Below are 16,459 nucleotides of genomic sequence, written 5' to 3' on the forward strand. Positions count from 1 at the left end.
TCCACCCAAAAACCCAAAACCCAGAAATCCACCCAAAACCCAAAATCCCACCCTAAAAACCCCCAAAATCCCCAAAATCCCACCCAAAAAACCCCAAAATCCCACCCAGAGTGTTCACCCTGCCACACCTCGAGGTCAGACCCCAAAAAAAACCCGAAAAACCCCAAAAACACACCCAAAAACCTCTGAAATCCCACCCAAAAAACCCCAAAATCCCCAAAATCCCACCCAAAAAACCCCAAAAAACCCAACCCTGGGACCCCGTGGTGTTCACCCTGCCACACCTCGAGGTGAGGCCTGAAATCCCTGAAATCCCAAAAATCCCTGAAATCCCAAAAACCCCCCCCCAAAAAATCCAAAAAATCCCACCCAAAAAACCCCCAAAAACCCTGAAATCCCACCCAAAAAACCCCAAAAACTCACCCAGAGACCCCGTGGTCTTCACCCTGCCCCACCTCGAGGTCAGACCCCAAAAAAATCCCAAAAAACCCCAAAAATACACCCAAAAAACCCCAAAAACCCCAAAATCCCACCCAAAAAACCCAAAAATCCCACCCAAAAAACCCCCAAAATCCCCAAAATCCCACCCAAAATCCCCAAAATCCCACCCAAAAAACCCCCAAAACTCACCCAGAGAGACCGTGGTCTTCACCCTGCCCCACCTCGAGGTCAGACCCCAAAAAACCCAAAAATACACCCAAAAAATCCCAAAAACTCATCCAGAGTGTTCACCCTGCCCCACCTCGAGGTCAGACCCTAAAAACCCTGAAATCCCAAAAAAAATCCCAAAAACTCTGAAATCCCAAAAAAAAAAAAACCTAAAAACTCTGAAAACTCACCCAAAAAACCCCTAAAAACTCTGAAATCCCACCCAAAACACCCCAAAAACTCATCCAGAGACCCCGTGGTCTTCACCCTGCCCCACCTCGAGGTCAGACCCCAAAAACCCTGAAATCCCCAAAAACACACTAAAAAAACACCGAAATCCCACCAAAAAAACCCCAAAATCCCACCCAAAAAACCCAAAAAATCCCGAAAAACCCCAAAAATACACCCAAAAACCTCCAAAATCCCACCCAGGGTGTTCACCCTGCCCCACCTCGAGGTCAGACCCCAAAAAAAACCCAAAAAAAATCCCAAAAATACACCCAAAAACCCCGAAATCCCACCCAAAACCCCTGAAATCCCACCCAAAAAAACCCAAAATCCCACCCAGAGTGTTCACCCTGCCCCACCTCGAGGTCAGACCCCAAAAAAACCCCAAAAATCCCTGAAATCCCAAAAAAAAAACCCCAAAAAATCCCTGAAATCCCACCCAAAAACCCCAAAATCCCCAAAATCCCACCCAAAAACCCCGAATTCCCACCCAAAAACTCCCAAAATCCCCAAAATCCCACCCAAAAAACCCCAAAAACTCACCCAGAGACCCCGTGGTGTTCACCCTGCCCCACCTCGAGGTCAGACCCCCAAAAAATCGCAAAAAACCACAAAAATACACCCAAAAAACCCCAAAAACCCAGAAATCCCACCCAAAACACCCTGAAAACCACAAAATCCCCGAAATCCCACCCAAAAAAACCCCTAAAAACCACCAAATCCCACCCAGAGACCCCAAAACCCCCCAGAACTGGGAACCACTCAGGACTTTCCAAAACCTACCCAAACCTCCAACCCACAGCCTGCGACCCCAAAACCCCAAATTCCCCCCAAATTTCCCCCAAATTCCCCCCAAATTTCCCCCAAATTCCCCCCAAATTTCCCCAAATTCCCCCCAAATTCCCCCAAATTTCCCCAAATCCGCCCAAATTTCCCCCAAATTTCCATGAAATTTTCCCCCAAATTTCCCCAAATTTCCCCAAATTCCCCCAAAATTCCCCCAAATTTCCACAATTTTTTCCAAAGTTCCCCCAAACTTCCCCAAAATTTCCCTCCAAATTCCCCAAATTTTCCCCCAAATTTCCCCAAAATTTTCCCCAAATTTCGCCCCACCTCCCAAATTTCCCAAATTTCCCTGAAATTAACCCCAAATTTCACCCAAATCCCCCCCAAATTTCCCCACCCCACCCAAAACTTTCCCCAAATTCCCACTCCAATTTCCCAAATTTCGCCCAATTTCCTCCACCCCACAACTCCCAAATTTCTCCCCAACCCCCAAATTTCCTGCAAATTTAATCCCAAATTTCCCCCAAATTTTTCCCCCAAATTTCCCCAAATTTCCCCAAATTTTCCCCTATCCCCTAAATTCCCCCAAATCCTTTTCCCAGACCAAGAACCACTTTAGGGTCAAACTGCTCCTTCTGGAATTACCGGGATTGGGATCCTCCTGTCCTTTTCTTCCCCCATTCCCCCCCTTTTCCCCCCATTTCTGACCCCAAACATTCCAAATTTCCACTCTAATTCCTCCCAAATTTCCCCCAAATTTCCCCAAAATTCCCCCAAATTCTCCTCTGACCCCCAAATTCCCCCAAATTTCCCAAAATTCCTTTTCCCAAACCAAGAACCACTTCGGGGCCAAATTGCTCCTTCTGGAGTTACTAGGATTGAGTTCCCCAATACCTTCCTGACCCTGAGACCCCAAATTCCCTCAAATTTCTGCCCAAATTTCCCCCAAATTCCCCCAAATCCCCCCAAATTTCCCCCAAATTCCCCCAAAATTCCCCCAAATTCCCCTCTGACCCCCAAATTCCCTTTTCCCAGACCAAGAACCACTTCAGTGCCAAACTGCTCCTTCTGGAACTACTCGGATTGAATCCCCTAATACCTTCCTGACCCTGAGACCCCCTGAGACCCCAAAATTCCCCCAAATTCCCCCAAATTTCCACCAGATTCCCCCCAAATCCCCCTAAATTTCCCCAAAATTCCCTTTTCCCAGACCAAGAACCACTTTGGTGCCAAACTGCTCCTTCTGGAGTTACTAGGATTGAGTTCCCCAATACCCTCCTGACTCTGAGACCCCAAATTCACCCAAAATTCCCCAAATTTCCCCCAAATTTCCCCCAAATCCCCCCAAATTCCCCAATTCCCCCAAATCTAAATTTCCCCAAATTCCCTTTTCCCAGACCAAGAACCACTTCGGGGCCAAACTGCTCCTTCTGGAATTACTCGGATTGAGTTCCCTGTGATCTACCTGTCCTTGGGACCCCCTGGGACCCCCAATTCCCCAAATTCCTCCCAAATTTCCCCCCAAAATTCCCCCAAATTTCCCACCTGACCCCCAAATTCCCTTTCCCAGACCAAGAACCACTTCGGGGCCAACTGCTCCTTCTGGAACTACTCGGATTGAGTTCCCTGTGATCTACCTGTCCTTGGGACCCCCTGAGACCCCCAAATTCCCCCAAATTTCCCCCAAAATTCCCTTTTCCCAGACCAAGAACCACTTCGGGGCCAAACTGCTCCTTCTGGAACTACTCGGATTGAATTCCCCAATACCTACCTGTCCTTGGGACTCCCTGGGATCCCAAAATTCCTCAAATTCCCACCCCAAACCCCATAAATTTCCCCCAAATTCCCCCAAATTCCCCTAAATTTCCCAAAATTCCCTTTTCCCAGACCAAGAACCACTTTGGGGCCAAACTGCTCCTTCTGGAATTACTCGGATTGAATTCCCCAATACCTACCTGACCCTGAGACGCCCTGAGACCCCAAAATTCCCCCAAATTCCCCCAAATTTCCACCAGATTCCCCCCAAATCCCCCTAAATTTCCCCAAAATTCCTTTTCCCAGACCAAGAACCACTTTGGTGCCAAACTGCTCCTGCTGGAATTACTAGGATTGAGTTCCCCAATACCTTCCTGACCCTGAGACCCCAAATTTCCCCCAAATTTCCACCAGATTCCCCCCAAATTTCCCCTAAATTTCCCCAAAATTCCCTTTTCCCAGACCAAGAACCATTTCGGTGCCAACTGCTCCTTCTGGAACTACTCGGAGCGCTCCATGGCCGGACACTGGTCGAGCCAAGGCTGCCGCTTGCTGCGATCCAACGGAACCCACAGCTCCTGTGCCTGCAGCCACCTGACCAACTTCGCCCTACTCATGGCCAGGACTCAGAGCGTGAGTCACCTGGGCACACCTGGGCACACCTGGGCACACACCTGGGCACACCTGGGATACACCTGGGCACACCTGGGCACACCTGGGATACACCTGGGCACTCACAGACACACACCTGGGCACTCACAGTTCCTGCGCCTGCAGCCACCTGACCAACTTTGCTCTCCTGATGGCCAGGACTCAGAGCGTGAGTCACCTGGGCACACCTGGGCACACACCTGGGGGCACCTGGGCGCACCTGGGCACACCTGGGCACACCTGGGCACACCTGGGATACACCTGGGCACACCTGGGCACTCACAGCTCCTGCGCCTGCAGCCACCTGACCAACTTCGCGTTACTGATGGCCAGGACTCAGAGCGTGAGTCACCTGGGCACACCTGGGCACACCTGGAATACACCTGAGCACACCTGAGCACACCTGGGCACACATAGATACACACCTGGGCACACCTGGGATACACCTGGGGCACACCTGGGCACACCTGGGCACTCAGAGATTCACACACAGACACACCTGGGATACACCTGGGCACACCTGAGCACACCTGGGCACACACAGACACACAGCTGGGCACCCACAGTTCCTGTGCCTGCAGCCACCTGACCAACTTTGCTCTCCTGATGGCCAGGACTCAGAGCGTGAGTCACCTGGGCACACCTGGGATACACCTGGGCACACCTGGGATACACCTGGGCACACCTGGGCCACACCTGGGATACACCTGGGCTACACCTGGCCACACCTGGGCACACCTGGGCACTCACAGATACACACCTGGGCACCCACAGTTCGTGTGCCTGCAGCCACCTGACCAACTTCACCCTCCTGATGGCCAGGACTCAGAGCGTGAGTCACCTGGGCACACCTGGGGGCACCTGGGATACACCTGGGCACACCTGGGCACACCTGGGATACACCTGGGCACTCACAGCTCCTGTGCCTGCAGCCACCTGACCAACTTCGCTCTCCTGATGGCCAGGACTCAGAGCGTGAGTCACCTGGGCACACCTGGGCATTCACAGACACACACCTGGGCACACCTGGGATACACCTGGGCACACCGAGATACACACACAGACACACCTGGGCACACCTGAGCACACCTGGGCACACCTGGGATACACCTGGGATACACCTGGGCACACCTGGGCACTAACAGACACACACCTGGACACTCACAGCTCCTGTGCCTGCAGCCACCTGACCAACTTTGCGTTACTCATGGCCAGGACTCAGAGCGTGAGTCACCTGGGCACACCTGGGCACACCTGGGATACACCTGAGCACACCTGGGCACACCTGGGCACACCTGGGATACACCTGAGCACTCACAGATACACACACAGACACACCTGGGCACACCTGAGCACACCTGGGATACACCTGAGCACACCTGGGCACACCTGGGCACTCACAGACACACACCTGGGCACCCACAGTTCCTGTGCCTGCAGCCACCTGACCAACTTCGCGTTACTCATGGCCAGGACTCAGAGCGTGAGTCACCTGGGCACACCTGGGCACACCTGGGCACACCTGGGCACACATAGATACCCACCTGGGCACACTTGGGATACACCTGGGCACTCACACAGACACACACCTGGACACTCACAGTTCCTGTGCCTGCAGCCACCTGACCAACTTCGCGTTACTCATGGCCAGGACTCAGAGCGTGAGTCACCTGGGCACACCTGGGCACACCTGGGATACACCTGGGATACACCTGGGCACACCTGGGATACACCTGGGCACACCTTGGCACACCTGGGATACACCTGAGCACTCACAGATACACACACAGACACACCTGGGCACACCTGAGCACACCTGGGCACTCACAGCTCCTGTGCCTGCAGCCACCTGACCAACTTTGCTCTCCTGATGGCCAGGACTCAGAGCGTGAGTCACCTGGGCACACCTGGGCACACCTGGGACACACCTGGGATACACCTGGGCACACCTGGGATACACCTGGGATACACCTGGGCACACCGAGATACACACACAGACACACCTGGGCACACCTGGGCACACCTGGGCACACCTGGGATACACCTGGGATACACCTGGGCACACCTGGGCACACCTGGGATACACCTGGGCACACCTGGGATACACCTGGGCACACCTGGGCACACCTGGGATACACCTGGGCACACCTGGGATACACCTGAGTGCACCTGGGATACACCTGGGCACACCTGGGATACACCTGAGCACACCTGGGCACACCTGGGCACTCACAGATACACACCTGGGCACCCACAGTTCCTGCGCCTGCAGCCACCTGACCAACTTCGCGTTACTCATGGCCAGGACTCAGAGCGTGAGTCACCTGGGCACACCTGGGCACACCTGGGATACACCTGGGATACACCTGGGATACACCTGGGATATACCTGGGATACACCTGGGCACACCTGGGCACACCTGGGCACACCTGGGGGCACCTGGGATACACCTGGGCACACACCTGGGCACACCTGGGCACCCACAGCTCCTGTGCCTGCAGCCACCTGACCAACTTCGCCCTCCTGATGGCCAGGACTCAGAGCGTGAGTCACCTGGGATACACCTGGGCACACCTGGGCTACACCTGGGCACACCTGGGCACACCTGGGATACACCTGGGATACACCTGGGCACACCTGGGCACACCTGGGCACACCTGGGATACACCTGGGATACACCTGGGCACACCTGGGCACACCTGGGCACACCTGGGATACACCTGGGATACACCTGGGCTACACCTGGGATACACCTGGGCACACCTGGGCACACCTGGGCACACCTGGGCACACACACCCTGTGCTGCAGACACTGCAATCCAGGTGTTACTTTCCCTCCCCATTTACCATGTTTGGCTCCAGGTGATCCCAAATTCCTCATCCAACCCCAGAATTCCCATTTTTCCCATTTTTCCCATTTTTTCTCACTTTTTCTCAGTTCCCAGGGCAGCTGAACGAGGTGCTGCTATCAGTGATCACCTGGGCAGGTATCCTGGTGATCCCAGGATTCCCATTTTTTCCCCATTTTTTCAGTTCCCCGGCCAGCCGAACGAGGTGCTGCTGTCGGTGATCACCTGGGCAGGTGTCCTGGTGATCCCAGAATTCCCATTTTTCCCCCGTTTTTTCCCATTTTTCCCCTGTTTTTTCCCATTTTTTCCCATTTTTACCCCGTTTTTTCCCATTTTTACCCCATTTTTACCCCGTTTTTTTTGGTTTTTTTTGGTTTCTCAGTTTCCTGGCCAGCTGAACGAGGTGCTGCTGTCGGTGATCACCTGGGCAGGTGTCCTAGTGGCTCCAAAATTCCCATTTTTCCCCCGTTTTTTCCCATTTTTACCCCATTTTTTCCCCATTTTTTCCCATTTTCTCAGTTCCCAGGGCAGCTGAACGAGGTGCTGCTGTCAGTGATTACCTGGGCAGGTGTCCTGGTGGCTCCAGAATTCCCATTTTTACCCACTTTTTTTTGGTTTTTTCCCATTTTTACCCCATTTTTTCCCATTTTTTCAGTTCCCAGGCCAGCTGAACGAGGTGCTGCTGTCAGTAATCACCTGGGCAGGTGTCCTGGTGGCTCCAGAATTCCCATTTTCCCCCCGTTTCTTCCCATTTTTCCCCCGTTTTTTCCCATTTTTCCCCATTTTTCCCCATTTTTTCCCATTTTTACCCCGTTTTTTTTTGTTTTCTCAGTTCCCAGGCCAGCTGAACGAGGTGCTGCTATCAGTGATCACCTGGGCAGGTGTCCTGGTGATCCCAGAATTCCCATTTTTCCCCTGTTTTTTCCCATTTTTCCCCTGTTTTTTCCCATTTTTACCCCGTTTTTTTTGGTTTCTCAGTTCCCAGGGCAGCTGAACGAGGTGCTGCTGTCGGTGATCACCTGGGCAGGTGTCCTGGTGGCTCCAAAATTCCCATTTTTTCCCATTTTTACCCATTTTTACCCCATTTTTACCCCATTTTTACCCCGTTTTTTCCCATTTTTTCCCGTTTTTTTTTGGTTTCTCAGTTCCCCGGGCAGCTGAACGAGGTGCTGCTGTCGGTGATCACCTGGGCAGGTATCCTGGTTGCTCCAGAATTCCCATTTTTCCCATTTTTACCCCATTTTTTTTGGTTTCTCAGTTCCCAGGGCAGCTGAACGAGGTGCTGCTATCAGTGATCACCTGGGCAGGTATCCTGGTGGCTCCAGAATTCTCATTTTTTCCCATTTTTACCCCATTTTTACCCTGTTTTTTCCCATTTTTACCCTGTTTTTTCCCATTTTTACCCCATTTTTACCCCGTTTTTTCCCATTTTTTGGCATTTTCTCAGTTCCCAGGGCAGCTGAACGAGGTGCTGCTGTCGGTGATCACCTGGGCAGGTATCCTGGTCGCCCTGCTCTGTCTCGGTCTGTCCATCTCGGCGTTCTGCTGCCTGCGCGGTTTGCCCTCGGAGCGAACGACGATCCACAAGAACCTGTGTATCAGCCTCTTCCTCGCCGAGCTGCTCTTCCTCGTCGGCATCGACAAGACTCAGTATGAGGTGAGCTGGGACAGGTCAGGGTACACCTGGACAGGTGAGGGAACACCTGGGACAGGTGAGGGTGTACCTGGGACAGGTGAGGGAACACCCAGGGTACACCTGGGACAGGTGAGGGAACACCTGGGACGGGTCAGGGTACACCCAGGGTACACCTGGGACAGGTGAGGGAACACCTGGGATGGGTCAGGGTACACCCAGGGTACACCTGGGACAGGCTAGAGTACACCTGGGACAGGTGAGGGTACACCCAGGGTGCACCTGGGACAGGTCAGGGTACACCTGGGACAGCCAGGGCATCGACAAGAAGACGCAGTATGAGGTGAGCTGGGATGGGCTGGGATACACCTGGACAGGTGAGGGTGTACCTGGGACAGGCTAGGGAACACCTGGGACAGGTGAGGATACACCTGGGACAGGCTAGGGTACACCTGGGACAGCCAGGGCATCGACAAGACGCAGTATGAGGTGAGCTGGGAGCCCTGGGGCACCTGGACAGGTGATGGGTACACCTGGGACAGGCTAGGATACACCTGGACAGGTGAGGTTACACCCAGGACAGGCTAGGATACACCTGGGACAGCCATGGACACACCTATGGCACACCTGGGATAGCCAGGGAACACCTGGGACAGGCTAGGGAACACCTGGGACAGCCATGGACACACCCATGGCACACCTGGGACCCCCACAGGACCACCCCAGCACACCTGTCCCTGTCCCCATCCATGTCCCTGCTGTCCCCACCCTGTCCCCATGCTGTCCCCGCAGGTGGCCTGTCCCATCTTTTCAGCAGCCCCTGTCCCTGCAGTGTCCCCACAGTGTCCCCACGCTGTCCCTGTCCCCATCACAGGTGGCCTGTCCCATCTCTGGGCGGTCCCTATCCCTGTCCCCACTGTCCCCATCACAGGTGGCCTTCTGTCCCATCTTCCCACAGTCCCTGTCCCTGCAGTGTCCCCAAGCTGTCCCCAAGCTGTCCCCATGGCAGGTGGCGTGTCCCATCTTTGTGCAGTCCCTGTCCCCACACTGTCCCCACTGTCCCCACACTGTCCCCATGGCAGGTGGCCTGTCCCATCTTCGCGGGGCTGCTGCACTATTTTTTCCTGGCTATACCTGGAGGGAGCTCACCTGTACCTGCTGTGAACCTGGGGTCCCTCAGTGGGTCAGGGACTGTCCCCAGGCTGTCCCCACCCTGTCCCTGTCCCCACCCTGTCCCTGTCCCCATCTCAGGTGGCGTGTCCCATCTTCGTGGGGCTGCTGCACTGTTTTTTCCTGGCATCCTTCTCGTGGCTGTGCCTGGAGGGAGTTCACCTGTACCTGCTGTGGGTCAGGGACTGTCCCCAAGCTGTCCCCACACTGTCCCCAAGATGTCCCCACACTGTCCCCATGGCAGGTGGCGTGTCCCATCTTCGCGGGGCTGCTCCACTACTTTTTCCTGGCATTGTTCACCTGGCTGTGTCTGGAGGGAGTTCACCTGTACCTGCTGTGGGTCCCTCAGTGGGTCAGGGACTGTCCCCACACTGTCCCCACGCTGTCCCTGTCCCCTCAGGTGGCATGTCCCATCTTCGCGGGGCTGCTGCACTATTTTTTCCAGGTGAACTATTGTTCACCTGGCTATACCTGGAGGGAGCTCACCTGTACCTGCTGTGGGTCAGGGACTGTCCCCACCCTGTCCCTGTCCCTGTCCCCACTGTCCCTGTCCCCATCTCAGGTGGCGTGTCCCATCTTCGCGGGGCTGCTGCACTATTTTTTCCTGGCGTCCTTCTCGTGGCTGTGTCTGGAGGGAGTTCACCTGTACCTGCTGTGGGTCCTTCAGTGGGTCAGGGACTGTCCCCACACTGTCCCTGTCCCTGTCCCTGTCCCCACGCTGTCCCTGTCCCCTCAGGTGGCATGTCCCATCTTCGCGGGGCTGCTGCACTACTTTTTCCTGGCGTCCTTCTCGTGGCTGTGTCTGGAGGGAGTTCACCTGTACCTGCTGCTGCTCGAGGTGTTCGACAGTGACCCCGCCCGCCGCAAGTACTACTACGCCGGTGGCTACTGCTTCCCGGCCGTCGTGGTCGCCGTCGCGGCCGCCGTGGACCACCGCAGCTACGGCACCGACCAGGCGTGAGCGGATGGGCGGGGCTGGGGCGTAGTCAGGGTGTGGCCAGGGTGTGGCCAGGGGCGGGGCTTCCCCATTGGGAGTGACCAGCTACAGTACTGACCAGGTGTGAGCGCATGGGGTGTGGTTGGGGCGTGGTCAGGGTGTGGCTGGGGCGTGGTCAGGGTGTGGTCAGGGTGTGGCTGGAGGGGGCGGGGCTTCCTCACTGGGAGTGACCAGCTGTGGCACTGACCAGGTGTGAGTGGCCTGGGGTGTGGCCAGGGTGTGGCCAGGGTGTGGCTGTGGGCGGGGCTTCCTCACTGGCAGTGACCAGGTGCAAATGAAGGGGCTTGGGTGTGGTCAGGGTGTGGCCAGGGTGGGGCTGGGCGTGGCTGGGCGTAGGGCTGGAGGCGGAGTTTCCCCCTTGAGGAGTGACCAGGTGTGATTGAGGGGAATAGGGTGGGGCTTGGGTGGGGCTGGGTGTGGTCAGGGTGTGGTCAGGGTGTGGCTGTGGGCGGGGCTTCCTCACTGGGAGTTACCAGCTGTGAATGAAGGTGCTTGGGTGTGGTCAGAGTGTGGCCAAGGTGTGGCTGGGGTGTGGTCAGGGTGTGTCTGGGGGCGGGGCTTCCTCACTGTGAGTGACCAGCTGTGGCACTGACCAGGCGTGAGTGGCTGGGGTGTGGTCAGGGTGCGGCCAGGGTGTGGCTGAGGGCGGGGCTTCCCCATTCGGAGTGACCAGCTGTGGCACTGACCAGCTGTGAATGGATGGGGCGGGGCTGGGGTGTGGTCAGAGTGTGCCTGGGGTATGGCCTGGGTGTGGTCAGGGTGTGCTCAGGGTGGGGCTGGGGGCGGGGCTTCCTCACTGGGAGTGACCAGGTGTGAATGAAGGGGCTTGGGTGTGGTCAGGGTGTGGCCGGGGGCGGGGCTTCCTCACTAGGAGTGACCAGCTACAGCACTGACCAGACATGAGTGGTCAGGGTGTGGTCAGGGTGTGGTCAGGGTGTGGCTGGGCGTGGCTGTGCATGGATGGGGTGGGGCTGGGGGCGGAGTTTCCCCATTGAGAGTGACCAGGTGTGAATGAAGGGAATGGGGCGGGGCTGAGGTGGAGCCTGGGCAGGGCTAGGGTGTGTCCAGGATGGGGCTTTCCCCATTGAGAGTGACCAGGTGTGATTGAGGGGATAGGGCGGGGCTTGGGTGGGGCTGGGTGTGGCCAGGGTGTGTCCTGGGTGTGGCTGTGGGCGGGGCTTCCTCATGGGGAGTGACCAGGTGTGAACGAAGGGGATGGGGCGGGGCCAGGGTGTGGCCCGGGTGTGGCTGTGGGCGGGGCTTCCTCATGGGGGTGACTTATTGTGAGTGGACGGGATGGGGTGTGGCCAGGGTGTGGTCAGGGTGTGTCCTGGGTGTGGTCAGGGTGTGTCCTGGGTGTGGCTGTGGGCGGGGCTTCCCCCCAGGACTGACCAGGTGTAACTCCAAGCACTGTGGGCGTGGCCTGAGGGAGGGGCGGGGCTTGAAGGAGGGGCGGGGCCACAGCTGGGAGTGAGCTCTGGGGGAGGGGCTTTGCCTGGGTGGGCGTGGTCTGCTCGATGGGGGCGTGGTCTGCTTGGTGGGGGCGTGGTCTGCGTGATGGGGCGTGGTCAGTTCGATGGCACGTGTCCTCCCGGTGGGCGTGTCCTCCCGGTGGGCGTGTCCCGACGAAGCCCCGCCCCCCCCAGGTGCTGGCTGCGGGTGGACAATTACTTCATCTGGAGCTTCATCGGCCCTGTGGCCTTCGTCATCCTCGTACGGCGGGGCTGGGGGCTTCGGGGGGAGCCTGAGGGGCTTTGGGGGACTTGGGGGAGCCTGGGGGCTTTGGGGAGCCAGGGGACTTGGGAAGCTGGGGAGCCTGAGGAGGCTTTGGGAGAGCACGGCTTTGGGGGAGCCTGGGGCTTTGGGAGCCAGGGGGACTTTGGGGAGCTTGGGGAGCCTGGGGGCTTTGGGGGAGCTTGGAGAGCCTGGGGGACCTCAAGTCCGGGGGCTTCGGGGGAGCTGGGGGACTTTGGGGAGCTTGGGAGCCTGGGGATCAGGGGAGCTTTGGGGGTATTTGGGGGCTTTGGGGAGCCTGGGGGCTTCGGGGAGCCTGGGGGCTTTGGGGGAGCCTGGGGCTTTGGGAGGAGCCTGGGGGAGCCTGGGGGGCTTTGGGGGGCTTTGGAGGGATTTGGGGAGCTTTGTGGGGAGCCTGGGGGCTCTGGGGGAGCCTCGGGGCTTTGAGGGAGACTGGGGGCTTTGAGGGGATTTGGGGGAAGCCTGGGGGGCTTTGGGGGCTAGGGGAGCTTTGGGGTGCAGGGATGGACCTTGGTCATCCTCATATGAGGGGTCTGGGGGTCTTTGGGGTCTTTAGGGTGCAGGGATAGGGTTTGGGGGTCTTTGGGGGTCTTTGGGGGTCTTTGGGGTCCAGGGATGGACCTTGGTCATCCTCCTATGAGGGGCTTTGGGGGGCTTTGGGGAGCCAGGGGGGGCTTTGGGGGTCTTTGGGGGTCTTTGGGGGGCAGGGATGGACGTTGGTCACCCTCCCGGGGGGCTGGGGAGCCCCAGGGGTCTGCAGGTCAAGCTGTGGGGTGCAGCTGGGGGGCGCCATGGGGTGCTGGGGGTGGGGGTCCTGCAGTGGGTCTGGGGTCTCCCTGCCGGTTTGGGATCTCTCCATGGGTCTGGGGTCTCCCCACGGGTCTGGGGTGGGGGTCCTGCAGTGGCTCTGGGGTCCCAGCATGGCTCTGGGGTCTCTCTGAGGGTCTCTGGGGTCCCACAGGTCACTCTGGGGTCTCCCTGAGTGTCTCTGGGGTCTCTGGGGTCCCACAGGTCACTCTGGGGTCACTCTGGGGTCCCTGAGGGTCTCTGGGGTCTGCCTGAGGGTCTCTGGGGTCACTCTGGGGTCTCTGGGGTCTCTGGGGTCTCTGGGGTCACTCTGGGGTCTCTGGGGTCTCTGAGGGTCTCTGGGGTCTCTGGGGTCTCTCTGAGGGTCCCTGAGGGTCTCTGGGGTCACTCTGGGGTCCCTGAGGGTCTCTGGGGTCCCTCAGATCACTCTGGGGTCTCTGGGGTCTCTCTGAGGGTCTCTGGGGTCTCCAGGTCACTCTGGTGTTCCTGCTGGTCACTCTGCACAAGATGCTGCGCAGCTCAGCTGCCCTCAAACCTGACTCCAGCCGCCTGGACAGCATCAGGTGGGGAAACAACAAAGCCCACCCTAAACAGGACCCCAAACAGGGGAAACCCCAAACCCAACCCCAAACCGGACCCCAAATCCAATCCCAGAACTGGGGAAACCCCAAACCCACCCCAAATGGGATCCTAGAACTGGGGAAACCCCAAATGGGACCCCAAACAGGGCAGGGAGGGACCCAGAAATGGGGCAGAATTGCTGGGGCTCCCAGTGCATCCCAGTGCATCCCAGTCCATCCCAGTGCATCCCAGTGCATCCCAGTCCATCCCAGTTCATCCCAGTGCATCCCAGTCCCTCCCAGTCCATCCCAGTTCATCCCAGTGCATCCCAGTCCATCCCAGTCCATCCCAGTTCATCCCAGTTCATCCCAGTCCATCCCAGTTCATCCCAGTGCATCCCAGTGCATCCCAGTTCATCCCAGTCCCTCCCAGTTCATCCCAGTTCATCCCAGTTCACTCCAGTGCATCCCAGTTCATCCCAGTCCCTCCCAGTTCATCCCAGTCCATCCCAGTCCATCCCAGTTCATCCCAGTTCACTCCAGTTCATCCCAGTGCATCCCAGTGCATCCCAGTCCATCCCAGTCCCTCCCAGTCCCTCCCAGTCCATCCCAGTGCATCCCAGTGCATCCCAGTTCACCCCAGTTCATCCCAGTTCATCCCAGTCCAACCCAGTCCATCTCAGTCCATCCCAGTTCATCCCAGTCCATCCCAGTCCATCTCAGTCCATCCCAGTCCCTCCCAGTCCCTCCCAGTCCCTCTCACTGGGGATCTCTGGGGGTTCCATTGCCCTCCCAGTGCTCCCCAGTCCCTCCCAGTCCCCTCATTCAAGAGCTCTGTGAGCCCCAGTGTTACCCACTCCCCTCCCAGTCTCTCCCAGTCTGTCCCAGTCTCTCCCAGTCCCTCCCAGTCCCCCCATTCATGGTCTCTGGGTGTCCTGTTGCCTTCCCAGTCCTTCCCAGTCCTTCCCAGTCCCCCTCACTGGGGATCTCTGGGGTTTCCACTCCCCTCCCAGTCGCCCCAGTCCCTCCCAGTCCATCCCAGTCCCCTCATTCAGGATCACAGTGTGAGTCCCACTCCACTCCCAGTGCTCCCTACTCTCTCCCAGTCCCTCCCAGTCCCCCCATTCAGGATCTCTGTGACTCCCAGTCCCTCCCAGTGCTCCCAGTTGACCCAGTCTCCCGCAGGTCGTGGGCGCTGGGCGCCATCGCGCTGCTGCTGCTGCTGCTGGGTGTCCCATTAACCTCCCAGTCCCTCCCAGTCCCTCCCAGTCCCACCATTCATGGTCTCTGGGTGTCCTGTTGCCCTCCCAGTCCTTCCCAGTCCTTCCCAGTCCACCTCACTGGGGATCTCTGGAGGTTCCACTCCCCTCCCTGTGCTCCCCAGTTCCTCCCAGTCCATCCCAATCCCCTCCCAGTTCCCCCATTCATGGTCTCTTGGTGTCCTGTTGCCCTCCCAGTGCTCCCCAGTTTATCCCAGTCCCTCTCACTGGAGGTTCCATTGCCATCCCAGTGCTCTACAGTCCCTCCCAGTCCCTTCATTCAGGACCTCAGTGAGTCCCACTTCCCTCCCAGTCCCTCCCAGTCCCTCCCAGTCCATCCCAGTTCATCCCAGTCCCTCCCAGTCCCTCCCAGTCCCACCATTCATGGTCTCTGGGTCTCCTGTTGCCTTCCCAGTCCTTCCCAGTCCTTCCCAGTCCTTCCCAGTCATTCCCAGTCCCCCTCACTGGGGATCTCTGGCGTTTCCACTCCCCTCCCAGTCCCTCCCAGTCCCTCCCAGTGCTCCCAGTTGACCCAGTTCCCCGCAGGTCGTGGGCGCTGGGCGCCATCGCGCTGCTGCTGCTGCTGGGGCTCACCTGGGCCTTCGGGCTGCTCTTTGTCACCCGCGAGTCGCTGCTGACAGCGTCACTCTTCACCGCCTGCAACGCCCTGCAGGGAACCTTCATCTTCCTCTTCCACTGCGCCCTCCAGAAAAAGGTGCTGGGGGGACTGGGGGGACTGGGAGGGACTGGGAGGGACTGGGATGGACTGGGAGGGACTGGGAGGGCACTGGGAGGGCACTGGGAGGGCACTGGGACACACAGAGGTCAGGAATAAGGGACACTGGGGTGGCACTGGGGGACACTGGGGAGGAACCTTCATCTTCCTCTTCCACTGCGCCCTCCAGAAAAAGGTGCTGGGGGGACTGGGAGGGGATTGGGAGGGACTGGGAAGGGAGAGGAACCCCCAGAGATCCCCAGTGAGGGGGACTGGGAAGGACTGGGAAGGACTGGGAAGGACTGGGAAGGCAACAGGACACTCAGAGACCATGAATGGTGGGACTGGGAGGGACTGGGAGGAGACTGGGAGGGACTGGGAATCACAGAGATCCTGAATGATGGGACTGGTATGGACTGGGATGAACTGGGGAGCACTGGGAGGGCAACAGGACACCCAGAGACCATGAATGAGGGGACTGGGAGGGACTGGGAGGGACTGGGAGAGACTGGGAGGGACTGGGAGAGCACTGGGAGAGACTGGGATGGACTGGGGAGCAGTGGGAATCACAGAGATCCTGAATGAGGGAACTGGGAGGGACTGGGAGGGACTGGGATGGACTGGGAGGGCAACAGGACACCCAGAG

General features: G+C 58.0%; 1 protein-coding gene across 1 annotated transcript in view; it reads left to right on the forward strand.

Moving 5' to 3' along the window:
- Positions 1-16,459, forward strand: part of LOC146422606 (adhesion G protein-coupled receptor L1-like) — a 186,512-nt gene that overhangs the window by 50,447 nt on the left and 119,606 nt on the right. Inside the window, exons 13-19 of the mRNA XM_085045766.1 lie at positions 3,880-4,050; positions 7,300-7,320; positions 8,386-8,574; positions 10,457-10,677; positions 12,364-12,430; positions 13,751-13,842; positions 15,645-15,813. Coding sequence (XP_084901892.1) covers positions 3,880-4,050; positions 7,300-7,320; positions 8,386-8,574; positions 10,457-10,677; positions 12,364-12,430; positions 13,751-13,842; positions 15,645-15,813 — 930 coding nt within the window. The remainder of the gene's footprint in view (positions 1-3,879; positions 4,051-7,299; positions 7,321-8,385; positions 8,575-10,456; positions 10,678-12,363; positions 12,431-13,750; positions 13,843-15,644; positions 15,814-16,459) is intronic.

Source organism: Lichenostomus cassidix, unplaced genomic scaffold, assembly GCF_008360975.1.
Source record: "Lichenostomus cassidix isolate B80296 unplaced genomic scaffold, HeHo_3.0 HiC_scaffold_39, whole genome shotgun sequence".
NCBI classification, from domain to species: domain Eukaryota; kingdom Metazoa; phylum Chordata; class Aves; order Passeriformes; family Meliphagidae; genus Lichenostomus; species Lichenostomus cassidix.